At 39.9% G+C, this 22,037-nt stretch overlaps 1 protein-coding gene across 4 annotated transcripts in view; it reads right to left on the bottom strand.

Annotated features, from left to right (window-relative positions):
* SLIT3 (slit guidance ligand 3) overlaps positions 1-22,037 on the bottom strand; it is a 473,826-nt gene that overhangs the window by 74,050 nt on the left and 377,739 nt on the right. For all 4 annotated transcript variants that reach the window (XM_030284150.4, XM_030284149.4, XM_002189997.7 and 1 more), the window contains 5 exons: positions 14,510-14,578; positions 13,391-13,462; positions 13,141-13,212; positions 7,688-7,759; positions 2,839-3,002 (listed from right to left, as the gene is read on the bottom strand). In XM_030284150.4, the coding sequence (XP_030140010.4) occupies positions 2,839-3,002; positions 7,688-7,759; positions 13,141-13,212; positions 13,391-13,462; positions 14,510-14,578 (449 nt within the window). The remainder of the gene's footprint in view (positions 1-2,838; positions 3,003-7,687; positions 7,760-13,140; positions 13,213-13,390; positions 13,463-14,509; positions 14,579-22,037) is intronic.

Here is a 22,037-nt window from a genome sequence, read left to right on the forward strand (position 1 = left end):
AATAAGCATTAACTCATTGGCTTTTATGTGCAAAAAATAAAACCTAGTACTTTAGTGGCTTAAATTATATCAAGCAGTAAAGACTTTAAAGTAATTTTATTTCATTTTCAAGGAAATACCTTTTAAAATAATTTAAAATTGGTCCTGTACTAATCAAAAGTGGGAACAGAGCTTCTGTTACTGCATGATAAATGGTAAGAAGGAGTAAATTGTGAAACATCCTGAAGGAGAAGAAAAGAAGCCTAAATTTGATGTCCAAGAGAAGGTGGAGCTCCAGAGTTACCAGAACTAGGGATGAAAAAATCCCTTCCAGCCAGGGTGCTGTTTGAATTTTCCTGCAAGAGTTATAAACCCTCACTGTTTGCTTTGAAGGCTTGCAGAGCAGCAGCAGGGGAAGGAGCAGGGCAGAAATGGGCTGAAGGGTCTCAGGGGACAGCACTGGGCTGTGTCCTGGTCCTGTGGTGACGGCGGTGCCATCAGGGACTGACTGAAGTGCACAGGCAGAAATGAGGGAGAAATGCACAGGAAGAAAAAATTCCAAAAATTAAATAAAAGACTGTTGTCATCCTACTGTATCTTTGTGTTTATGTCTGACTGCACACCATACATGTTTTTACCTTGGAAGAGGAGATCACACCTGAATTCCTGGCACTGACAGGGGTTGGAACGTGACATATCTGAGTTACATTTGTCTTCATGGTAAAATACACAAAGAATAAACAAAGGTGGCTCCTCTGAGAGCTCTTGAGACAGGTAGCAGTGCTGCTCTTTTGGATTTAGAAGTCAGTAAACCAGAATTTGTTCTACTATTTATTTCATAATACATGTACATTTTCCATTTATTTCTATGGCATAGATCAAAGCTAATCAATGTAGGAGCTAATAAGAACAGTTCCTAGCAGTTAAGTAGTTCATTACTTTGCCCTTGTGGATTTCACTTATAAATCCATATAGCAAAATGCCCTCAGCCCAGCACATTCCTTTCCTCTACTGCATAGCTGGGAGGGCAAGTTAATAAAAAGCAGAGCTGAGTTTGCATGACTTGCACATAACACACTTTTATTTCCTTGGCTCTGCTGAGACATAACCTCCTGCTCAGGCACAGGCTAAAAACGTATTTTTAACAAGAATAAGTTAAACTACTTTTTACATTTTTTACTAATGTAAAAGTTCCTGGAGGTCACAGAGGACATCTGAGCATGACCTTCACACAGCAGCTCGAGGTTCCCAGCCCAGCATGGGCCAACTCTCGGTGCTGGGACCCAGGGTTTTGGGGCTGGGGCTCAGCACTCCCTGAAATGGGAACAGTGAGACTGCCAAATATGCACTGGTTTTCAAAATATTTGTATTTTCATGAGCAAAGGTGAAGTTGTCAAGGGCCTGGAGCTTCTTGAACTTTCCTGCCACTTGTGCAGACCATCAACTGTTTCTGCTTGCACAAACACCAAATCCAAATCAACATTTTTTTCTCCTTTTCTGTTCAGATAAAGCATGGGGAATTTTGGGATATTAGAAAGAACATGAGCTTTCTAGTGGACCAATCTAATATTTACATAGAAAGCATACAACTACATCTAAGATCCTGGATCACAGATCTTAGGCAAGATCTGTTGCCTAAGAGTTGCTTGTTTAGTTTAGAGAGAAAATGAGCATAACTCTTGATATATTACAGGTTCAGAATGAAGAAGACATCAGTCTCTTTCTGGTTTAATTTTCAGATCAGATATAACATAAATTATTTTCTTTGGTTCACTTCATGGGAACAAGTGCATTATTTGGTATTTTTACTACTTCTTGTACTTCACATTTGAGAGACTACTGTAGTCTCTGGTTTGATAATTGTGGTCAGAGTTCTGATAGTTTTGAGACTGACATTTCAAAGTAATTAAATTATAAGGTTACAGTTATTAAAGATATATTTGAAAGGATATAAAATTCCACTCAGCCTTGGGAACCTGTGTTTTAAGCTCACTCCAACACCATCATTTGTTTGTTCAGCAGTTTAATTTCAGCACCTATAAAATCACCTGCCAGGCAGCACTGTAAATGGGCATGGCACTCTGAGAGACATCAAAACAGGCTTTATGCCCTCATTTCCATTTCTAAGAGAGGCTACTGATCCATCTTTTCCACTATAAATATAGCTCCATCCTCAAGTACTTGCTGGTGAGCTAAGCAAAACTCCAAAACTCTTTTTTTATGAGAACATACAGCTATGTCTTAATCTCCACCATTCACTAATGAGCTACTTAATCCATAAAAAAGTGGATATTCTGAGTGCTCTCTAAAGCAGTACACTTCTGTCACTAAGCACCCCAAATTGTTCAGAGCTGCCCCTCAACCCTCTGCTGAATGAATGCACACTGAATTCAGACATGACATATTTTCCATAATCTGCAGTTTCTGAATCACCACTGATGGGAACAGTTTGCAGATGAAAATGCACTTTTTGGTAAATATTTGCTTTAAGAATTCTCTGTTTCTCGGTTTTCAAGTAAATGTACATAATAACTACAGTGCTGTATATTTTTATAATACCTCTTACTTTCTCAATTTTTTTGGGGTAAGTCACAGGCCAAACCAAATTTTTTGTTCCAATAAGTTCTAACAACACCCTATATGCTAATGTGCCATTACATAACCTGGTGTGAGCATCAGGAACCCTCACTGCTCTGAGGCTCCCTACTTTTCCTGCCAGTGGAGCAGCTTTGGGGCAGAACACAGGAAAACACAACTTGGAAGGAAAACAAACCCCAACCCCAACTCCCCGCCAGGTGCAAACCAAGGGGTGAGAGCGGAGCTCTGTGGGGAGGACAGGCAGAGGGTGCCAGGTCCTACCTTTGCACTGGAAGTGGTGGGAGGGCGTGGTGAGCAGCAGCCTGTCCACCATGGCTTCGGGGCCGCGGCAGCGGGCGATCCCCGGCTCCTTGTAGCCCGCCTTGACCCACTCGGAGAGCCAGCGCAGGTGGCAGTCGCAGTGCAGGGGGTTGGTGCCCAGAGCCCTCGAGGTGCAAAACAATTAGCACAGGTTATTTGGCAAAGGTAGCACATTGCCCTGATCTTAAGATTTTCTAAAGCCTTCTGAGTTTACATTCTCGTAGAGAACTTTCCCACGCAACTTTCTGTAAACAATCTATTGTTTTGCATTCCTCCATAGAGGCGGAGAAATTTGAGGTACTAGGAGTTTGCCCAATGTCATTGGAGAGGTGGCACATTCACCCTCCAATCCACTGTCACCTTTGGAAAAGTATAAATGCTGGAGTCAGAAAATAAACTTCCTCTTTTTCACCTTTGCAATAGCAGTGGCTCGTGTCGTGCTTTCACGTGTCCTACAGTGACAGTAGCAGACAGCTCTGATCTCACCAAGGCACGCTTTAGTCTACATTTCTACATTGTTTCCCAATGAGGCAAAGAGCTGTTGAGTATTCAGGAAGGGTTTTAGATTCATCTCCTGCTCTTCTCCCTTCTTCCCATCATTAGTTAGGGAAGTTGTATAAATACCTAAGAAGAAATCCTTTTTTCAAACAATTGTGCTTGAGCAATGCCACCAGACATATTGCTTTCATCAAATTCATCACATTGATTCCCTTTAATTCTCTGTCCTTCCTGAGCGTATTCTAACCCTGAACTGAGTAATTTAGTTTGGATCTGATGACTCACATTAATGACTCCTCACCAGACGAAACACATATGCAGAAGATACCTCCATTTTCCAAACTGCAACCCAGTGTCTGATAAGTTTATTTATGACTTTGAAAACACATTTGCTGCTTGACCCGTTATTTTAGTTAGGTCAAATAGTTGTAGAAGATGCATTTATATAGTGAAATTATAATTCTCACAATTGTTCTTTCATTCATGGACATCTATCCAAAAGAAAACCAATCTTTTTACCTTAAATTTAGGTTCTTCCTTAACTAATTTGTACTTCTCTTTAAGAAAGTGTCTTTTCAGGCAATCAGTCAATTACAAACAAAGTTCACACTTCAGAAAAGTCACTTTGAAGACAACTAATTGTTAAAAATGAGAAGAAATGAATGTTGAAAGTCTATTTATTTTGATCAAGTCAATGTAAGACTTCAGCTGTACAACACCTGAACTGACATGAAAGGAAAATAAACTAAATAAAGAATAGCACAGAGAAGAGATACTAAAGAAACAAATTATTCAAACTGATTTTTAGACCTTAACTATTCTGTATATGCTATAAACTATTTTTAAGATGGTACCGTAAACTCAAGCTTCTTTCAAATAAAAACATATCAGGCAGGATATTAAGATAGAAACCTCAGTAAATTTGTTGATACATTTCTATTGGAGTGACTAATGAACCCACTATGCCCTAGACAGATTCATAATGAGAGTTCATGGGTTCAAACCCTGTCTGGGGCTCATTCATCAAAATTAAATGTGTACTGCAGCTCAGCATTAAAAAATACCCATCCACTCCTCCTGTAAATCCATTGCTTACAATGGAAAAAAACTACTGGGTTGACTTTTTGACCCTGGAACTGTGATCAACTGGCTCACTTGTCCAAGGTCAAACAAAATGCAGCAGTGAAAGCTGAGAAATTTTTAGTGTTGAGAAACTGCCAGATATAAAATGTGAGTGGGAGGACAACGGAAAGCTTGTTACCATGTTAATTAATATTTTTATAAACTATGTTAGAAATAAAGCTGCTCTATAGTCACTAAAAATGATTACTAATAATATTGTTGACAACTTCAGAAATATATCCTTCTACACTTCTGTTTGTGGTTTGTGCTTTGTTTGGGGGTTTTTGCCTCTTATTTTTTTGGTTTGGTTTGGGGTTATTTTTTGCATTTTTAAAACATTTATTTCTAGGAACTGGAGACAATTCTCATATTTTCATTCATGAGTTCTAACATACTTTCTTAATTTCTTTGCCTATTATAGCAAAATATTTCCAGAAGGTAAAAATATCTTCTGCTGTAAGGAAATACCACCAGAAGCATTTTCAAAATGCTGCACAGATATTTCTGTTCAGACACTTATTTTGTTTAGGGGCATCTCTGAATAAAGTAAATTAAAATAACTCTATCCATGACAACGTTGGAAAAAAAGAGGAGGGAAAAAATTATTTTTACAGGCAGTTGATAAAAAATTGAGTAAAGAGAAGATAATTCAGCAGGATTAGATATCTGAGCTGTTTATGGGAAATATGTTGGAAATACCTGCTGTACTCAACATCATCTGTTCCTGAGGGTTTGTGGAATCCCTGCAGTGCCACAGGGTCAGTTTGTGTGTGGGCAGTGCTTGGACACTGAATCAGTCAATGGTGAGGACAGCAGCTGCAGGAACTGACCTAACTGGTCCCAGTTCCATCCCAGCAGATTTTGGGCTTTTTTAAAAGTAATATTATACCCAATCCTAGTGCTGTAGCATTCTTATCATTGCCCTGGATTAAAAATATCAGTAGAGTCATGGCTCAAAGAGAAAATTATGTGATTCAACTAAATAAAGTAATGAATATTAAAAAAAAAAAAAACCAAAACATTGTACAGCACATACAAACCTACCTCCAAATTCAGTGAGCTAAAGCTGCATAGTTATGGTATTTCCATTACAGTGAGATGATGTTCATGACATAAAAAAATTTGGTGAAAATAGCTATGTAAGAAGTGACTGGACCATCTAGATTTCACTTTTGTTCTTCCAAGTAGAGACCAACTCAAAACTATTGCAAAAGACTCTGATTAAAATCCATTGTTTTATTTATGCTACACAAATATCTCTACATTTCTAAAAGCCAGTTGGATGTCCCCCTTGTCCTGCCACAGGAGGCTGGGGCTGACCATCCTTTCCAGCCCTGGTACTCAGCTCTCCTCTACCACAACACCAATCCCACCCTCAGCCACACCTTGCACTGTTAGGACAAATTTTTGTTCTCCCATGCCTTAAGAGTTTGATGGGTAGCAAGTCCTTGTATGATTTTCAAACTGACTCCAAGTTCATGCTTTTTCCTTGAAGACCAGGAGGGGCTCAAAATGCATTTATTTTCAATTATGTATTACTAGGTTTTGAGTAAGCACAACTTTTTTGGGCATGTGAAGAAAAAAATTCATTGTGGTTGCTAAAAGTTTCAGGATCCTCTTTAAGAAACTGGAGAGCACAATTGCACTGTAAAATTCAACTGCTCAACTGTGCAAATTACACCCCAGACAGGTCTTATTTATTTTATGGATCCTATTTATTACTGTTCATTTGGGCTTTGTGTATTTTACATTTCTGGCAGCACATACATCTAAACAGAAAGACTGCAGAGATTGTATTGGGCCAAAGGGGATTTTATCACTCCCTAAGGTGAACAGTTTACCCAGGAAAATTGGATCTCCACTTCATTTAATGTAAACCCTGAGGGAAATTCAAACAAATGGAACATGCTATGTTTATTCCTGGAGTTCTGAAAATCCCCGCAGCAGCCAGATTCCCAGTATGGAAGGTGTCACTGCACTTCCAAAAGCAGGCACAGGGCTTCAGCTCAGTCAGAATTTCAATTCCAAACACACAAAAAGACTTGGAAAACTGGGAAAAGGAAAAACAGATGTGCAAAACCAATGATACCAAGGTGTAAGCTGGAAAGAGAGATTAATTCTCTGCTAAAGTTAACCAAGTTGCTCTCATGATTTCTGTCCCTACCAATCTATTTTTATTTTTTACTGTCCATAGAGGAACAGAGACAGAAAGCTGCCAGGGATGTATCTGCTCTCCAGAAAATACAATCTGAATCTGGTGTTCAGGGTAGTGTTCTGGAGAGCATGTTAACAGTTAAAAAGAGACAATAAATAGATATAAACCTATGTTAAATGCACACATATCTGTTTGTGTGTACATCAGCATCAGGGCAGAAAACATCTGTATCAGCCTGTGAAACCACTCACTTCAGAGAGGCACCAACACATGCTCAGCCCTCTGATTATCTGAGGACAGTAATCAAGAAACCTGCTGCACAAAATTGCTTTTCCTACATCAATTATCTAATAGTGTGAAGTATCACACACTATCTCAGTGAAAAAGCATTTTCTGGTCACTAAAGTTTAGTTTGGAGCCATTGCAACTCTTTGTCTGTTCTTTCATCAACTGAACTGCATTTGAAAGTCTCCTGGCCCTCTACCAGTGTAATAGTAATTTCCTTAAAAAGCTGAAATGCCTAATAATTTTTGAAAACTATGGAATGAAACATTAATGCTGTGAAATGACCAATTTCCATGTGATTAAATATATATGTCTGTAGTAGTGATTCATCAACAAGCCCATATACTGACAACATTCCAGCATGCAAAACATATGACACTTATTAAGCAAAGAATTCACATTTGCTTAATATTTGCTCTTTGTGGGAGGTTTCCTGCCTCACTCTTAAACCATAATATGCTCTGCATTTCACATTGACAATGCTGAAAGAAAACCTTAAACACAAAGTCCACAGCAGAGAAAACTGTCACACTTGCTCATTTGGTTTTCCTTAAGAAAATATTTTTATAACTAATAACAACAGGTCCTAGAAATTTTTATTTCCTTTGAACAGATGCACTATGAATATCCAGGGCACATTATGAAAAGTGAGCAGGAAAAACACAAAAGCTATACAATCCTACCAATATGTGCTGTTTTACAAATCTGAAACCATCAATCCAAGAGATGAAGCCAGGCAGAAGTACTTACAGATGGGACAGGGACACCAGGTCATTGAAAGAACCCTCAGGAACACTGGAAATATCATTTCCATGGAGTGTCCTAGAAGGGGGAGAAGAAGGAAGGCATCAAACCACAGTATTTTGTCTGCCCCCTACAACTGAAGGAATGGATACTTGAAAAGGGTATTTAATTTTGATTATTTGAGAGTTTCTGTGAGTTTCACAACTCATGAACTTCCATGCTTTATCACTTCTGCTTCTAGGTGTTGGCATTTAAAACAATGATGCAATCAGAACTGTTGGTGAGTGCTGCTGTAAATTAAAAAGGTGACATACCATTTATGCCATTAAAAGTGTATTGATGACAAGTGGACCCTCACGTCCAGACCCGTGCTCTCTTACAGAATCCCATTAGCCAGGAGCACAGCAAAAACAGAGCAGGAGAAATAAGAATTGTGAAAGTTAAATTAAATATTGACTTCAGAGAGATCCTAGGACAGAGAACAACGGTCCCTGAGGGTAAATACAGCCACTTTCCCATTCTTACAGTAAAAAAATCCTCTCTGTGCTACCAAGGAAAGCACCTGAAATCAGTTGTTTTAGGGCATTATTCACCCTGTGCAAAGAAACAATCATTTTTAACAGCATTTTCAGGACCCCTGAAAGGAGTGAAAGGCTTCTCCATGTTTCCAGGACAATTTAAGCACTCACTTTATCTCTTTTCTGAGAAATACATTTGTGTGTGGGTTACATAGGGAAGCATAAATGGGAATTCCTGTCAGTGCTCCAGACATGGCAGAGGAGGGTGGAAAACAGAATGCTGCTGTGTGGTTTGGAGCAGCTCTTGCCCTCGAGTCATTTATTTTCTAACTTACCTGGTGATTTGCTGACACAGCAATCACAGTTTTTATTTCTGTGAGTGCACCTATTGTTGGAACATTGGGTTTAAAACAATCCAAATCTCAACCCATTGAAATAGAAAACTGCCCCAAATGAAAAAAACCAAAACCAAACATCTGTTTTTTGCAACCTTTCTTCCCTTACACCACTTTCAGCTGCACCAGGATGTACACTATGCCCTTCCAACATCCTGACTCTGAAATATTCCTTTAAGCCTTCCTTGGTTTTGATTATTAATAATAACTTGGCATATATAAGGGTGTATCTCCAAGAAATTAATCTGCACAGGAACAGGAAGGATACGAGCTCCCACACAGTAACTCCAGATAAAACACACTCACTAATTCTGTACAGAATGACCAACTGAGTGAGACAAACCCACAGCTATTAAACAAGGAGTATTTTGCTGGTGTGAGGAGACCTAGTCAACCACTTGTCATCAAAATGGTCAATGAAATGAGCACATTTACACAAGCAGCTGCTCATAATGAGCTTATTGCTGATCTTTTAAACTGCAAGACAATTCTCTGTAAACAGACATATTAATCTTCAGGTTGTATCAGTCCCATTTATCCTGTGAAAGAGTACATTTTCTCTTCTAGGCGTATTGGAAACATCCAAGAGGAGCTGAAGAATGACATAGCCATTTATCTGTAAGAAGTTAAACCCATCAAATAAAAACCTTAGAAGGATTTGCATTATTACATGTCCCAAACACTGAGGTGCTTCGTGGATTCAAGTGCCTGCAGTTTAATAAAAAAATCATATCAGCAACATCATCACTCCTGCAACTGAAATAAAATGACAAATGCTAAATCCCCCTTAAACTCACAATAATAAATACTGGCAAGAGAATTCAGCAGTGCAACAAAATCCTTCCTCTTGGATCAACATCAGGAACACATTTTTATACTAAAACTCCTTATAAGCAAATGGTCAAATAAAATCTTCCACATTAGGACAGTTAAAGCACACACACTGATGTGTGTATTCTCCCCCAAAAGCACAACTTTAGGGAACCTCTTATCTAAACTCCAGTAAACAGCAGGGGTATGGATTTAAGGTGATGTGGATCTCCTCTGGAGGACAGAGTAACAGAACACTCGAGAATTCTTGAAATCAAAACTTCCTTCTACAGGGAATCTCACTAACTTATTCCTTTGTCTTCAGGGAAGGAAATTAATTCTACATATCCTTTTGGGCTGGGGTTTCCTGGCTGTTTTTCTTTTATGGACCCTTCCCACGTCCTGCCTGCCAGCCCATTGTCCACAGCGCTGGGCTCCTGCAGACACAAGGGGGATGTGTTTTTGTCAGAAATAAGACAGAAACATGAGCTCTGAGAGCCACATCCCATCAGGGGCAAACACCTACAGGAACCCCAGGGGTGCCAAACCCTACAGGAACCAGCACAGCTCAGATGTCAGGGAAAGCCACAGTGCCACTGCTCCATGCTCACAACAGCAGAGCTTTTGCAAATTGACTGCATAAATAGAAGGAATCATGTTCTGATGCACAAAAACCAAACCAACCAACCAAACAAACAAACAAAAAAAAAACTACCAAAAAAACAAAAAAACAACCACAAACCCAAACAAAAAAATAAAAGAAAACAATAACAAAACAAAACAAAAAACCAGATGCTTCTGTTAGGTCAAATCAGTGCAGCATCCAACAGTGCAAGTGTATTGCAAAAACTTTGTGCCCCAAGATTACTGGTGACAGATTTATCATCATGCATATTAATGTTTGTCTGAGCTTTGAGCTGCAGGAAATATCCATCAGTTTTTAGTAAAACTGGAGTATCTGTTAATAGAATATTCAGTAGGTTATTTTATCCCTTTTCTCCTAACTATAACATGGACAGTTATTTAGCGACCTTAGAAAGTATTTTGCTTTTTGGACTTTGCCTCTTAACTAAGTCACATATAAAAATATGTGATTACACAATGATCTTTAAAATAATCTGTTCAGGTCATTCAGAGAGTTCCAATACTTATAATTTGTCTCAATCTCAGTTTCCTTAATCTGTTTATATTTAGTGTCTGAGAAGACAAGCTTTGGACAAATTAACTGAAAAACAAATCCACAACTTTTCACTGTAATAGCTTTGGCTCAAAAACCTACTTCTGCTTATTAAAAAAATTCTCCAGACTTTACGTCCTGCGCTCCCCAGCACCCTTTGGCTGCAGTTATGGATAAACCATGTGAAGGCTGAGATTAAAGACCTGATTGTATAAATACTGATAGATATTAAGGCTTAAACATAAACATGTTGACTCTGCAGTTTTCTCACTTGGGCTCGTGCTGAAAAATCTAAGAAACGGAGTTCAGAATCTGTCAAAGACCAAGTGCATCATACAGCTATGATTATTCTGATTTTCAAAGCACTTATTTTCTGCATTTACTATAGAGGCAAAAAATACAGAAAACAAAGGAATTTGGAAGATCTTCTTGAGAAGGGTCTGCTACCTTCAAAGGCATGCACAGCTAAAAGTAATGACCCCCCTATATTGTTTTTATTAAAAAAAAAGTGAAAATTGTTTTGCTGATGTTTTCTCTTTTAAGTTCCCCTGAGAGCATGGATAATAAAAAACTGACAGTAACAAATTTCCTATTGTCTCTTGGAAACCATTTTCTCTTTGGAGAATTGATTTTTAGTAGCAACAGTGATGACACGTGGCAAAAGTTGTAGCTGATACCAGAGTTTTGTGGGCCATAATAAATCAAATCAATCTGGAGGCTTCCAAATTCAGGGAGCAGAGGCAGAGATTCCCATTCCACTGCTTTGTGCAAGGCAGTGGGGGATTTCTCCCTTGAAGGAGGATGATACGTTTTGATTAGCATTTTAAAAAGCTAAAAAACAACAGTTGTCACTTAAATACTGCCCTCTGTTTCTGCCCATATGTGGCCTGCAAGAACAGAAGTGAAAAGACAAATTGTGGCTATTGGAAAGAGGGAGGCATGGTTTATCTACACTGTAACTCAGGGTAGAGAGCCCCACATCAGCTTTAATCAAGCTAGCTTGCATATCAGAAGCAGGCCAGAAGACAGTTCCATATGGAATAATTTATTTGGCCATGAAACAGAATATATTAATCTGTGGCTGAATTTCAGGATTCATGTAACAGCTCAAATGTGACCATCCTAGTGTGCTAGAAATCAGGATCCCAAGCCAAACTTAAAACAACAAATCCAAATCACGCATCTTTCTTGTTTTTACTAATGAAAAGTGGGAATCCAACGCTGTCTTGTAATTTGGGAGGCTGAAACTGAGATATCTGTTTTACCACTGAAACCACAGTGAAAGGTCTCAGCCAAGCAGCTCTGCCTTATTGCTTCCACAGTCCCAGTACTGCATATGTTGACAGTTTGATTCCACATTTATAGAACCAATACACAACAACCACTGCTCTTTAAATTAACACAAACTTCTGCATCCGAATGTCACCTTATTTTCTTTTTTAATGGAAAATATCAATGTGAAGTTTCAAAGCACTCAGGACGATCATCAGCTCCTCTGTCCTGAGTTTTGAGCGTTCAGAGCTCTCCTTTGGCACGCTGAACAAACTCACCACAGACAAGCTATTTAATTTATCCCCTTTAGCCACTGTGCAAGTCATGGTGACCCACTCGTGTTTCTGGGCCATGGGAAGGTGCCTTCTCCACCTTCCTGACACGTGGGGCCAGGCGTCCACAAAACCATCCCAGGTTTGTTTCTGATAGGGAGAGGCAGTGGCTATAAGACAGAAGCAGGAGCCAGTCCTGCAGGTGCCTGAGGAAAGCTGGGAGGAGGCTCTTGCTGTGGGGAGCACACCCACAGCCCACACTGAGACAATGTAAGGATGACTTTCACAAAAAATTGTAAACAAATGGTTTAATCCAGAAAGCTGCTGAAAGCAGCTACACTGGAAAGAAAGGAGGAGTGCAGAAAAGGACCTCCCAAGAAATAAACCACACACGGATATCTCTGTGCAGGCCCCCAGTCAATGAGGTGTAATTTTATTCACAACTTAAGGACATTAGAAACAGGCATCTCAGCATTACTGGTGCCCAGCCACTGGCCTGAATTATTCACTGATTTAGTGTGGGGGCTTCTAACTTCCCTTCAGATTTTTTGCATTATAGCTTGCCTGCATAAATCTGAATCAATAGAAAATATTCTGAAAATGCATAGGCTTTCCACAAAGACACTTTTGGTGAAGAATCCAATGGAAACTCACACTCTATGACCAAGTGTATACAGACTAAGAGAAAATCTTTTCCTGTGGAGCACCCAAACATTGTTCAGGCAGCAGAAACAGATTCCATGAAGTCTTCTGGAGACTTCATGGAATCTCGTGATAATTTCATGATAATTCATGCACCAGAGCTTTCAGAGAAAAGCCACTCCTCCTGCAAACATGTAATCATGTTTTTAGCACTCATCTGCTCTGGCCTCTACGGGACAAACTGCACCAGAGCACAAATGCATTGACACTAATTATGTGAAGATTCATGTCCAGCTGCCCGTTGCACCCTCCCAGCCCCCAGCTGCAGTCTGACAAAGCTGCAGCTCAGCTGCACTGCAGGAGTTGCACTTACAGCACTCGCAGAGAGCGGAGCCCGTTGAAGGCGTGGACGGGGATGCACCGGAGCCGGTTGTAACTCAGGATGCTGCAGAGGGGAGAGCAGAGTCACAACTCTGGGCTGGCTTTGGTTATTTCAGCTAATTCAACCACAGATAAGCTGGAAAGCCACATGCTTAAGCAACAAGAGATACACTAACTGCTCAACAGTTTAGATGGTGTTGGAAAAGCAATTAAAGCTGTTATCAAAACTTGGGTCTACTTACAGCGTCGATAATTGAGTCATGTTGCTGAAGGTGTGATTGGCCAGTACACTGATGCTGTTGTTACTCAAATCACTGAAGAAACACACAGAGAAAATGTCATTTACATGTATGAATTAAGAAAAAAGCCTTTTTGAAAAGATTACATAATATCTGCACAGCAAAATGCTCGGAAGCAATTGAAAAGTCATATTATCAACTGGTGTATTTTCTGACCAGCTTTGAATGAGCTTTAAAGGAAAAGCATATCAGACTCCCCAAAAAAGCCTCAGACTGAGAAACATTAAGGCATATTTCCAGCATACAGCATTCAATGAAAAGAACAAATAAATAAATGCTGAATATTTACTGTTCCAACTTGCTTTGCAATGTATTACAGGCACCCCACTTCCACATGCTTATCATATTGACAGCTACTAGAACAAAATTTCATTTTTCATTTAAAAAAAGCATTTTAGACTCAACCAGAACATTTTGTTTTGCTATTGATCTCCCTTGAAAAGCAAAATTAAAGATGTTTCTAAATAAACAACACTCTTAAAACAAAGGATTCCAGTTTTTAATCCATATTGTTTTTGTCTGAGGTTGCACAGCCCATTGGACTGAGTATCTGCACAGCTGATTCCAACAGCATTTAAAAATTCCTGATAAATAGTTCAGGCAGGAAATTTCACTCCAGTGTATTTCAGGGAGCCATTTCCAGAACAAAGTCTAGCTGTGTCTCTATCTGCATGACTGTTCATAGAAGAAACAGCTATGCAAATTGTCATTGCCTTAGCGTTATAAATACTGCCTCATCTAGCACAAATTAATGTGTCTCCTCTGCTAATGACCTTTACAGATAAATCTGCCAAGTGAAACTGCAGCAGCCTGCGTGAGAGTTTTGTCCTCTCGGGTTCCTGCAGAGCAAGGGGCTTCTCAGGCACCTCACTCTTTATGAACATTTATTGGCAGCAGTGTCCACTGTGAAATTCTTTCCAAATTCAAATTACAGAAGGTTTTGGGGTTTGGTGTTGTTTTTTTTTTTCCCCACTCCAAATACCAATTATTTATGTTCCACCAACAGCATAGTGCAGAAAGAGTCAGGCAATTTCCCTGACATTGAAACCACGTGTTTCTTACATCAGTGTCAGGTGTCTGAAGGCAGAGAGCCCCTTCGGCACAGCAGGCAGATGGTTTCCTTCCAAATATCTGAAAAAAGTCAGATTTGACAATTACACAAACACATTAATGAGAACTCACGTCACTCAATCTGCACCATGAATGAGGACAATATAAAGTCAGTCACTGATGAAATTATCTTTGATTCATTGCTTTGAAACTCTAACAGCTTTTACTTTATAAATGAGTTACCCCACATGCAAAGCACGACAGCAGCTTATTGATTTACTTTATTTGTTTTAAAACTTGGAAGTGCATAAAGGATCTCTGGCCTACAGCAAACAAAAATGATCATTTGGTTCTTCAGTGACAGCAGCTGAAGAAAGGGAGAAAAATTGCATGGCCTGTGCCCTGAACTTGGAGTTACCTTTCCCAAGCCTCTCCACCAGTGCTGACTGCTCCCTGACCCTGCGAGGGAGGCTTTGTGCTGGCCATGGGAGCAAATTGTGCAGCCAGAATGGGAACAGGAGCTGCACTCCCAGATCTCTGTGCTGCACAAGGTCCCACTAATTCCAGCATCAACACAAACATCCACAAGTTTGATGGCACATCCACCACAGCAATACACCCTCCTCACCTCTCCTTTTCACAGCATGCTGGTACACAAGGAAAATTTGGTATAAATTAAAGATCAAAGGCCAAGCTCTCTTGGAACAGAGGTTCCTCCTACATGCACTAAATATATTTAGCAACATGTCATGTGTTTCCAGTGTGGAAGTTGTTTGAGACACCACTGAACCTATTTCTATGCAGACACAGGCATGGTAGGGCCTTTGGGGATAATCCTAAGTCCTCATACAGGCAAATAGAGCCTCCATTTTGCAGTTTTTCTCCACTTAAGAAACATGATCAGTAAGTTACTCAGCAAAACCCCCTGAAAAAACACAATTCTTTTAAAAAGCTTGCCTAGAATAGAGCGTGGGTAGCCCTGTCTACACAGCTGACTGTGGCAGCAATGGGATGTGTGCCAGTTCTCTGTTTATTACAATAAAATTGAGACACAACTCAAGTTTTTTTCCTCAACTTTGGCTTTTAGGTACCCCTGGGAGATAGCAAAGTAATAAGGCTTCAATGGAAAGTGACTACTGTGGTACCATGGCACTCTCAAGATGTTTCTCCAGACATCTTCCAGAGGCAACATCTGCCTGGGAAACCAACCCATCCTTCTCAGAGAGCCCCGTGGAGGAGGAATGCATTCCTCCCTCCATAGGTGGGATGAAAGAGAAAATGATATTTCCCTTCCTTACGTCCTTACATGGTGCTGCAGGGATATTTCCTGAGGTGGATGTGGGGCAATGCAATTGATATGGAATGTTTTGAAACATAATCAAGTGTAGTCAGGAAATGCAGCCCACAGACACCAGAGCACTTAATGTGCTGCCTCTGCTGCTGAAAACAGAATCTGATAATCATGTTAAGAATTTTTATTCCACACATACAATTTCCTTGTCTTTGGCAACAGGCCTCCTTATTCTGCACTCACTATAGCAAGAGCAATAATAATAGATTATCCTTGTGCTCTATGTTCCCTTTCTACAATAACTGTAACAGCACAGAGATACATGTGTAAACTAAATCCAAGAAAATTTTCCCACCAACCTTATTTTTACATCATTCACAAAGTAAAATCTAAAAAAAACAACAGAATTTCTTACCTAATGTATTTAATAGCTGGCATTATTTTCCCCCTCTTTTGTTTCAGCTTAATGACCTCTCAATATTTTCTGCTGCTTCAAATCTCTTTTGTGCTGAACTCCAACTGAACTGCTCCAACCAGCCTCACAGTTATCCCTTGTGCCTGTGCACAGGATCCCATCCTGGCAGAGTTACCCTGCAGCACGCACTGGAGCTCACCTCACTCCTCACCAGGGTTAGCTGGACAACGTGGGAATACCAGCTTCTGACCTTATAACCAAAGGAAATTACTTTCTCAATGAAAAAACCCTCCTGAACTAATTAATCTCTCCCTGCCAATGATCATGAGCACGAGAGAGTTGCACAGCAGGGACAGAGTCCCACTAGCCAGAGGACAGGCTGGTTGTGCCACACGTACACCTTCCATGGATATCCACATTCAGCAACTGGAAAGCCACTCGCTTAATTTTGGCTAAATCTCTTAAATTATTGTGAAAATGGAGTTCCTTGGTAACTTCCCACTAAAAATTGGAGATTCTCATTATTTAGACATGCATGCTGCATTTCTAACAGGGCAAACCATGTCTCCTTCCCTCAGTCATGGTCTGCTGTGACTGCAGCAAAGTGCTGGGAGTCTGTGCCTTCCCCTTCATCCCGGAAATCACAAATCTCAAACCATGCAAGAGGGCAGGTTAAGGTTCTAGTCTTTATTCCAAATGTAAAATTCAAAGGATTTCTAAAGGAAATCAAAAGCAGGTCATGTATTATGTATTTGGAAGTTATATATGATTTCCCTTTAGGAAGGGAGACTCCTGCAATATGTTGAATTCTTCAGGAACATATTTTCAGGATATTCTCTTGTTGATCTCAATATGAAACAGCCTGCAATTTAAACAAACTGATGGTAGTGAGCCAAAGTTTTTCCCTCCTCTTCTGCTTGCTGGGGCAATCAAAAGTCAAGGGTGCACATTTTAATTCAGTGCTTCATGACTCAGACTAACCCAGACATGCAGACCCCTGGAGTTCAACTCCTACAGAAGATCTGCTTTGAATAGCTCTGGATTTGCTCTGCAGCAATTTGATGGTTATATAAATGTGCTAGCAGAAAACTGCAATACTTATACCAGTGGTACAGTTTCTGAATAAACACAATTTAACTCTGAAAAAGTACTGATAACGCTCTTTTCATGCATTCATAAGAATAATTCACCACTGCTAAACCTCTCACCCCATTATCCAAAGCGTGGCAGCATTTTCTAAGCTGAAGGCATTCATTCTGAAAGCACATTTAAGTGCAGGGAATTTGAAATATCCAAGGCTTTTAGGGCATAAGAGCTTGCCAATTATCAGGAGGATCTGGGGTGCAGGATTTGAGGCAAACAACTGCAGCAGGGGAAGCGCCTCTGGCAGAGCTGGGGGTGCAGGGGCACCCCCTCCCCAACTTGCTGGGCTCAGCAGGATGGATGGGGGCTGCATGGGGGCTGGAAGCTGGACATAGTGAATAAAAGAATTATTCCTGAGGGCAAATGGGCAGAGACACAAAACTTTGTGCATTTATGAATACATCTATATAAATAAAAAAAAAAAACAGAGATGAAGCTCCAGATGCTTTGCCAAAAAAACCCTCAGAATAGCCATAAAAGAGTCAATGTGGAAGGAAGATTAAATTTTTAATTCTTTCCAGTCTTCAGCCAAAGGAATATGATGACCATGGTGTCTGGTATGCAAAGAAATTCTGTTATGAATGAAGAAAAATACATGTCTAATTTTAATTCTGGGAATCAAGTTATTAATATACAGAGTCAAGACTGAGTGTCAGTTGCCTTAAAATAGACACTGACTGCTATCCAAAACAACTTCATTTGCTTCCTAAGGTCTCTAGGCTCTTGTTTAAATATCAGATTGGAGGTTTTTGGTGTTTACCCTGTGAATGCTGCTGAGAATCCCCAAATCTCAATAATGACTTGTAACCAACAAGCAATTACCAGAGCAAAAATTGCAAAAAAAAACCAAACCAGAAAATCCCACAATATGTGTTCAGCTCTCAAAGGAAGCCACCACCTTCCTACCTGGCAAGGTTTCTTCTAGAACATGGCCAGGGGGGCTGGCACTGTGGGACAGGGCCTGCAGCAGCCCCAGGGCTCACCCAGCATCTTCCACACACACCATCATTGCACATAAAACATTTAAAACTAGGCATAAAAGATGACAGCTGCTCTTTTTCCAGCTTGTCTATTTTTGTACTGAAACCACTTGGATTGGAGGTGATATAGCCAGCCCAAGGTGCCAGTGTAACAACTTGAATCACTTGGAATCCTTTTTGAACTGAGATGTCTACTCAGCCATAAAGCAAGCTCATAGCAATCCGTGCTGAGAGGGGAAACTGGAGAGAGAAACCAGTTCTCAGGCAGTAACTGAAAAGGCACAAAACCTTTCCTCTAAATATTCCACAAAGAATGTTACATTACAAAAAGCAAAATATTTAGCAATTTTATGTAGCTCTAAAATTAAGTTACACTCCAAAAATTTAATGTCCATACCCAGTATCCTAAAATGTTGACTCAAATTTCATTTCCTAAAGACGGTGGTCCAGAAAATAACTGGACTGTGAAAGAAGAAACATCCACAAAACATGAATTTTAAGAGCTTCAATTACAGCTTCTTGAGAGGAAACAAAAATCAAGTGTGGATCTAGGTTCAAATATGGATCTCAAACTTACATAAGCTTTGGCAAATTGGGACTCTGGGTTTTGCTGTATTTGTAGATCAGAGCACAACCTCCATGTCTGACACACAGAAACATGGCTGTGTTTGAGAGAAAGTGAAACTTTAGTCTCTGCTATTGCTAATGTCACCCTTCTGATATGTACTCAAACTTTACCAGACACTGAACATGTTATTTGATACTATTTGTATTGTTTACTTTTTCTAAACAATTAGATTTGAAATGTAGATTAAATCATCTATTTTGTGAGGAAGTAGAAGGGAATTGAAGAAAGAAAATTCTAGAGGTAGTAAACTGAACTTTTATGTTTTGTTTCTTTACATTGTCATTGGGAAAGAAAAGGTTGTAGGGGGAGGAGAAGTGTCCTGAGGGTTTTGTTTTGATTCCTAATACTTTTTCTTTTAGTTGCTGTTAATAAATTTCTTTTTATACACTTTTAAAGTTTTGAGCCTGCTTTGCCTTTCTCCTAATCCTATCTCAGAGTAGACAATAAGTGCACTAGTGATTACCCAACACTGAACTCACCACACATCTGTAACTAAAATACCCTCTACAGAACTCTCCCTTCTCTCAAAGGGAGAATCCCCCTCTCAGAAAATGAGCAGGACCACATAAACCTAATTGCTTCTCTCCTTTATTATCAAAGGAAAATTCTCTGATCCCTGTGCTGGGGATAAGTGTGTAAAACAGTGTGAATTGCCAGACAAACAAGAGCATTTGCATTCTCAAGCAGATGATTTTCATTAAATATCTCACTCCAGAGTTTCCCTTTGATCAGGCAAACTGAAAAATGGTGCTAAACTGTTACAATATTCCACAGCTATCAGAACTGCTTTGGGCATATTTGTAGCACTGATCAGCAGAGCCCAGGTAAAAGCCACTGTTTTCAGTCACAAGTTAAAGGAAATCACAAATGCCTTGGAAACCGGAAAAAAATGGTTGGGATTGGTGGTAAATACCTCCAAGTAAATATGACAACTGATGTGTCAAGTACAAGAACCTACCAGGCAGAACAAGAAACAGCAATGGGAGAAAGAAGGTTTGTGAGGAGAGAAAGAGAAATGACAAAAGTAATGCAAATATTAGCCTGCATTAATATAAATGGAAGGAAAAATAATCGCTAACAATGATGTATGGGTGGAGGCAGATTTTCTAACAATCCCACCAGTGCTATCCTATGGCTCAGTGTCATGACAACATTTGGAGTCTAGAGATGACATGATTAGTACATATTTATTCTAAAACACACCACGCTCATTATGTTACAGCTTGTGCACACCGTCCACATAATTGCCTCCAATATTTTTCCCCAGTGCAAAATGTTATTTGCTGTAGGTCCATAAAAGCAGCTGGATGCTGTCAGATAAGACTTTATTAGAAATAGACTATACTTTTGTGAATAAAAGGAAAAACCTAGTGTTCACACACTGAGGTAATATATAAAAGGAGAAAGAGCATGGGAAACTTAGTTCAAAGATTTAGGGAAAAAAACAGAATTAAAGGAAAGCCTAAAACACTAAGCAGCAGCAAGGCTGAGTTCCAAACTAGCTCATTGCATGAACATTTTACTTCTGAACATCTGGAGCAGAAAACTGAATATGTTCAAAAAACCCAAGGTTTCTCTTCAGGGCAAGCAAACAGTGGGAAAAAATGTAGGCAGTATGTAAATATACAGTGGAGGAATATACAATGGAGGAATTTGCAAGAAACAACATAATATGTTCCTATTCTCAAGAAGCTGGATGAAAGCTTGCCTATGATGATGGGGTTTTCTGCAGGAAAAGCTGGGAAATAGAAATTTCTTGCATCATCATTCCTCTAAAAAGCACTGAGTTATCTTTTCAACTCTCGATGGAAGCCTTCCCTGCCAAGGTAATCCCTGCTCCCAAGGGTGGTACAAACCAAACACAGGGATGTCTCCTATCATTGCAAGCCCTACATATGAAGGAGATAATGGTTTTAACATGTCTTGTCTAAATATACATTGAAACAGAAACTGAGAATGAACACTGAAAAGAGTGAGCCTGTGTCTGCTGTCCACCCTGCAATAAAACTTTGCTGGGGATCTTTGCTGAGTGTACAGTGAAATTTGACCCAGAAAGGGTAACATTTCCCCTATGTGCCTGTGCAAGAGATATGCTTATTTTTGCACAGTGCTATGTAATACCTGTTACAAGGAAAGGATTCCCCTTTTAAGACTATTTTAAGACCTCTAAGAGAATTTAAAGAAATTTATGAGAAGGCTACACTCAGCCACAGGAGAGTGGTTTAAGCAGATACCTGACAGCTCTTTTTCCTAAACCACGTCGCACAAAAGCTCTGCAGTTTAATAAAAAGTACTGCAACCAGTGTGCCTGGCAGATGAATACGTCAGCAATGGAAGGTTATAAATGTCAGAGTGGTGCATTCATAAAAACTGCACTGAAATGCTCCTGTGCATCCTGTCCCTGCTCATGCCTCCTGCAGAGAGGGAGCTGTGGGACACAGGACAGGAGGCTTTGCATGTCCTTGTCACCTCCATGGCACCTGAGACTCTGGGCTTGGGCAACTGAACAAGGCAAGTCTCTTTCACCCTGTGCCCAGGAAGCTTTTGGGCTCCCTCTGCCAGGTTCCAGCTGTCCTCAGGATGAAGCAAGAGGCTGGGTTCCACTGGAGATGCTGCTTGTCACAGCAACAATGGCAATTTTCAAACACAGAACAATAAAAATGTTCTCACTGGTAACTTGTAACCTGCACGATACAGCAGGTTATGGGCAATGTCTCTATCTCAATCTGGAAGCAGAGGGAAGGCAAACAAGATTGATTATTTTTTATTTACTTACTTCATTCTTGTCACAGTTTCCACAAACACATGAAATTTCATGCTTCAGTACCTGCAACCCATCTTTTGGTGTAGATACAAATAAGGAGCTCAGTTTATGTTGGTTGAGAGGAGAATGAGATCAGGATTGAATTTTGAGACAGCTGGGACAGATTCAAAGGTTATATTTGCAGAATATGAAATATTCAGAGCCAGGCAGTCCATGGCTGTCCGTGTTCTGCTGACACATTTCTGGATGGAAAGCAGAAAGCTGAACTAGAGCTTTGCACAGCCAAAAGGCTCCTACTGAAGAAGACAGTCATGTAAAC

Source organism: Taeniopygia guttata, chromosome 13, assembly GCF_048771995.1.
Source record: "Taeniopygia guttata chromosome 13, bTaeGut7.mat, whole genome shotgun sequence".
NCBI lineage: Eukaryota > Metazoa > Chordata > Aves > Passeriformes > Estrildidae > Taeniopygia > Taeniopygia guttata.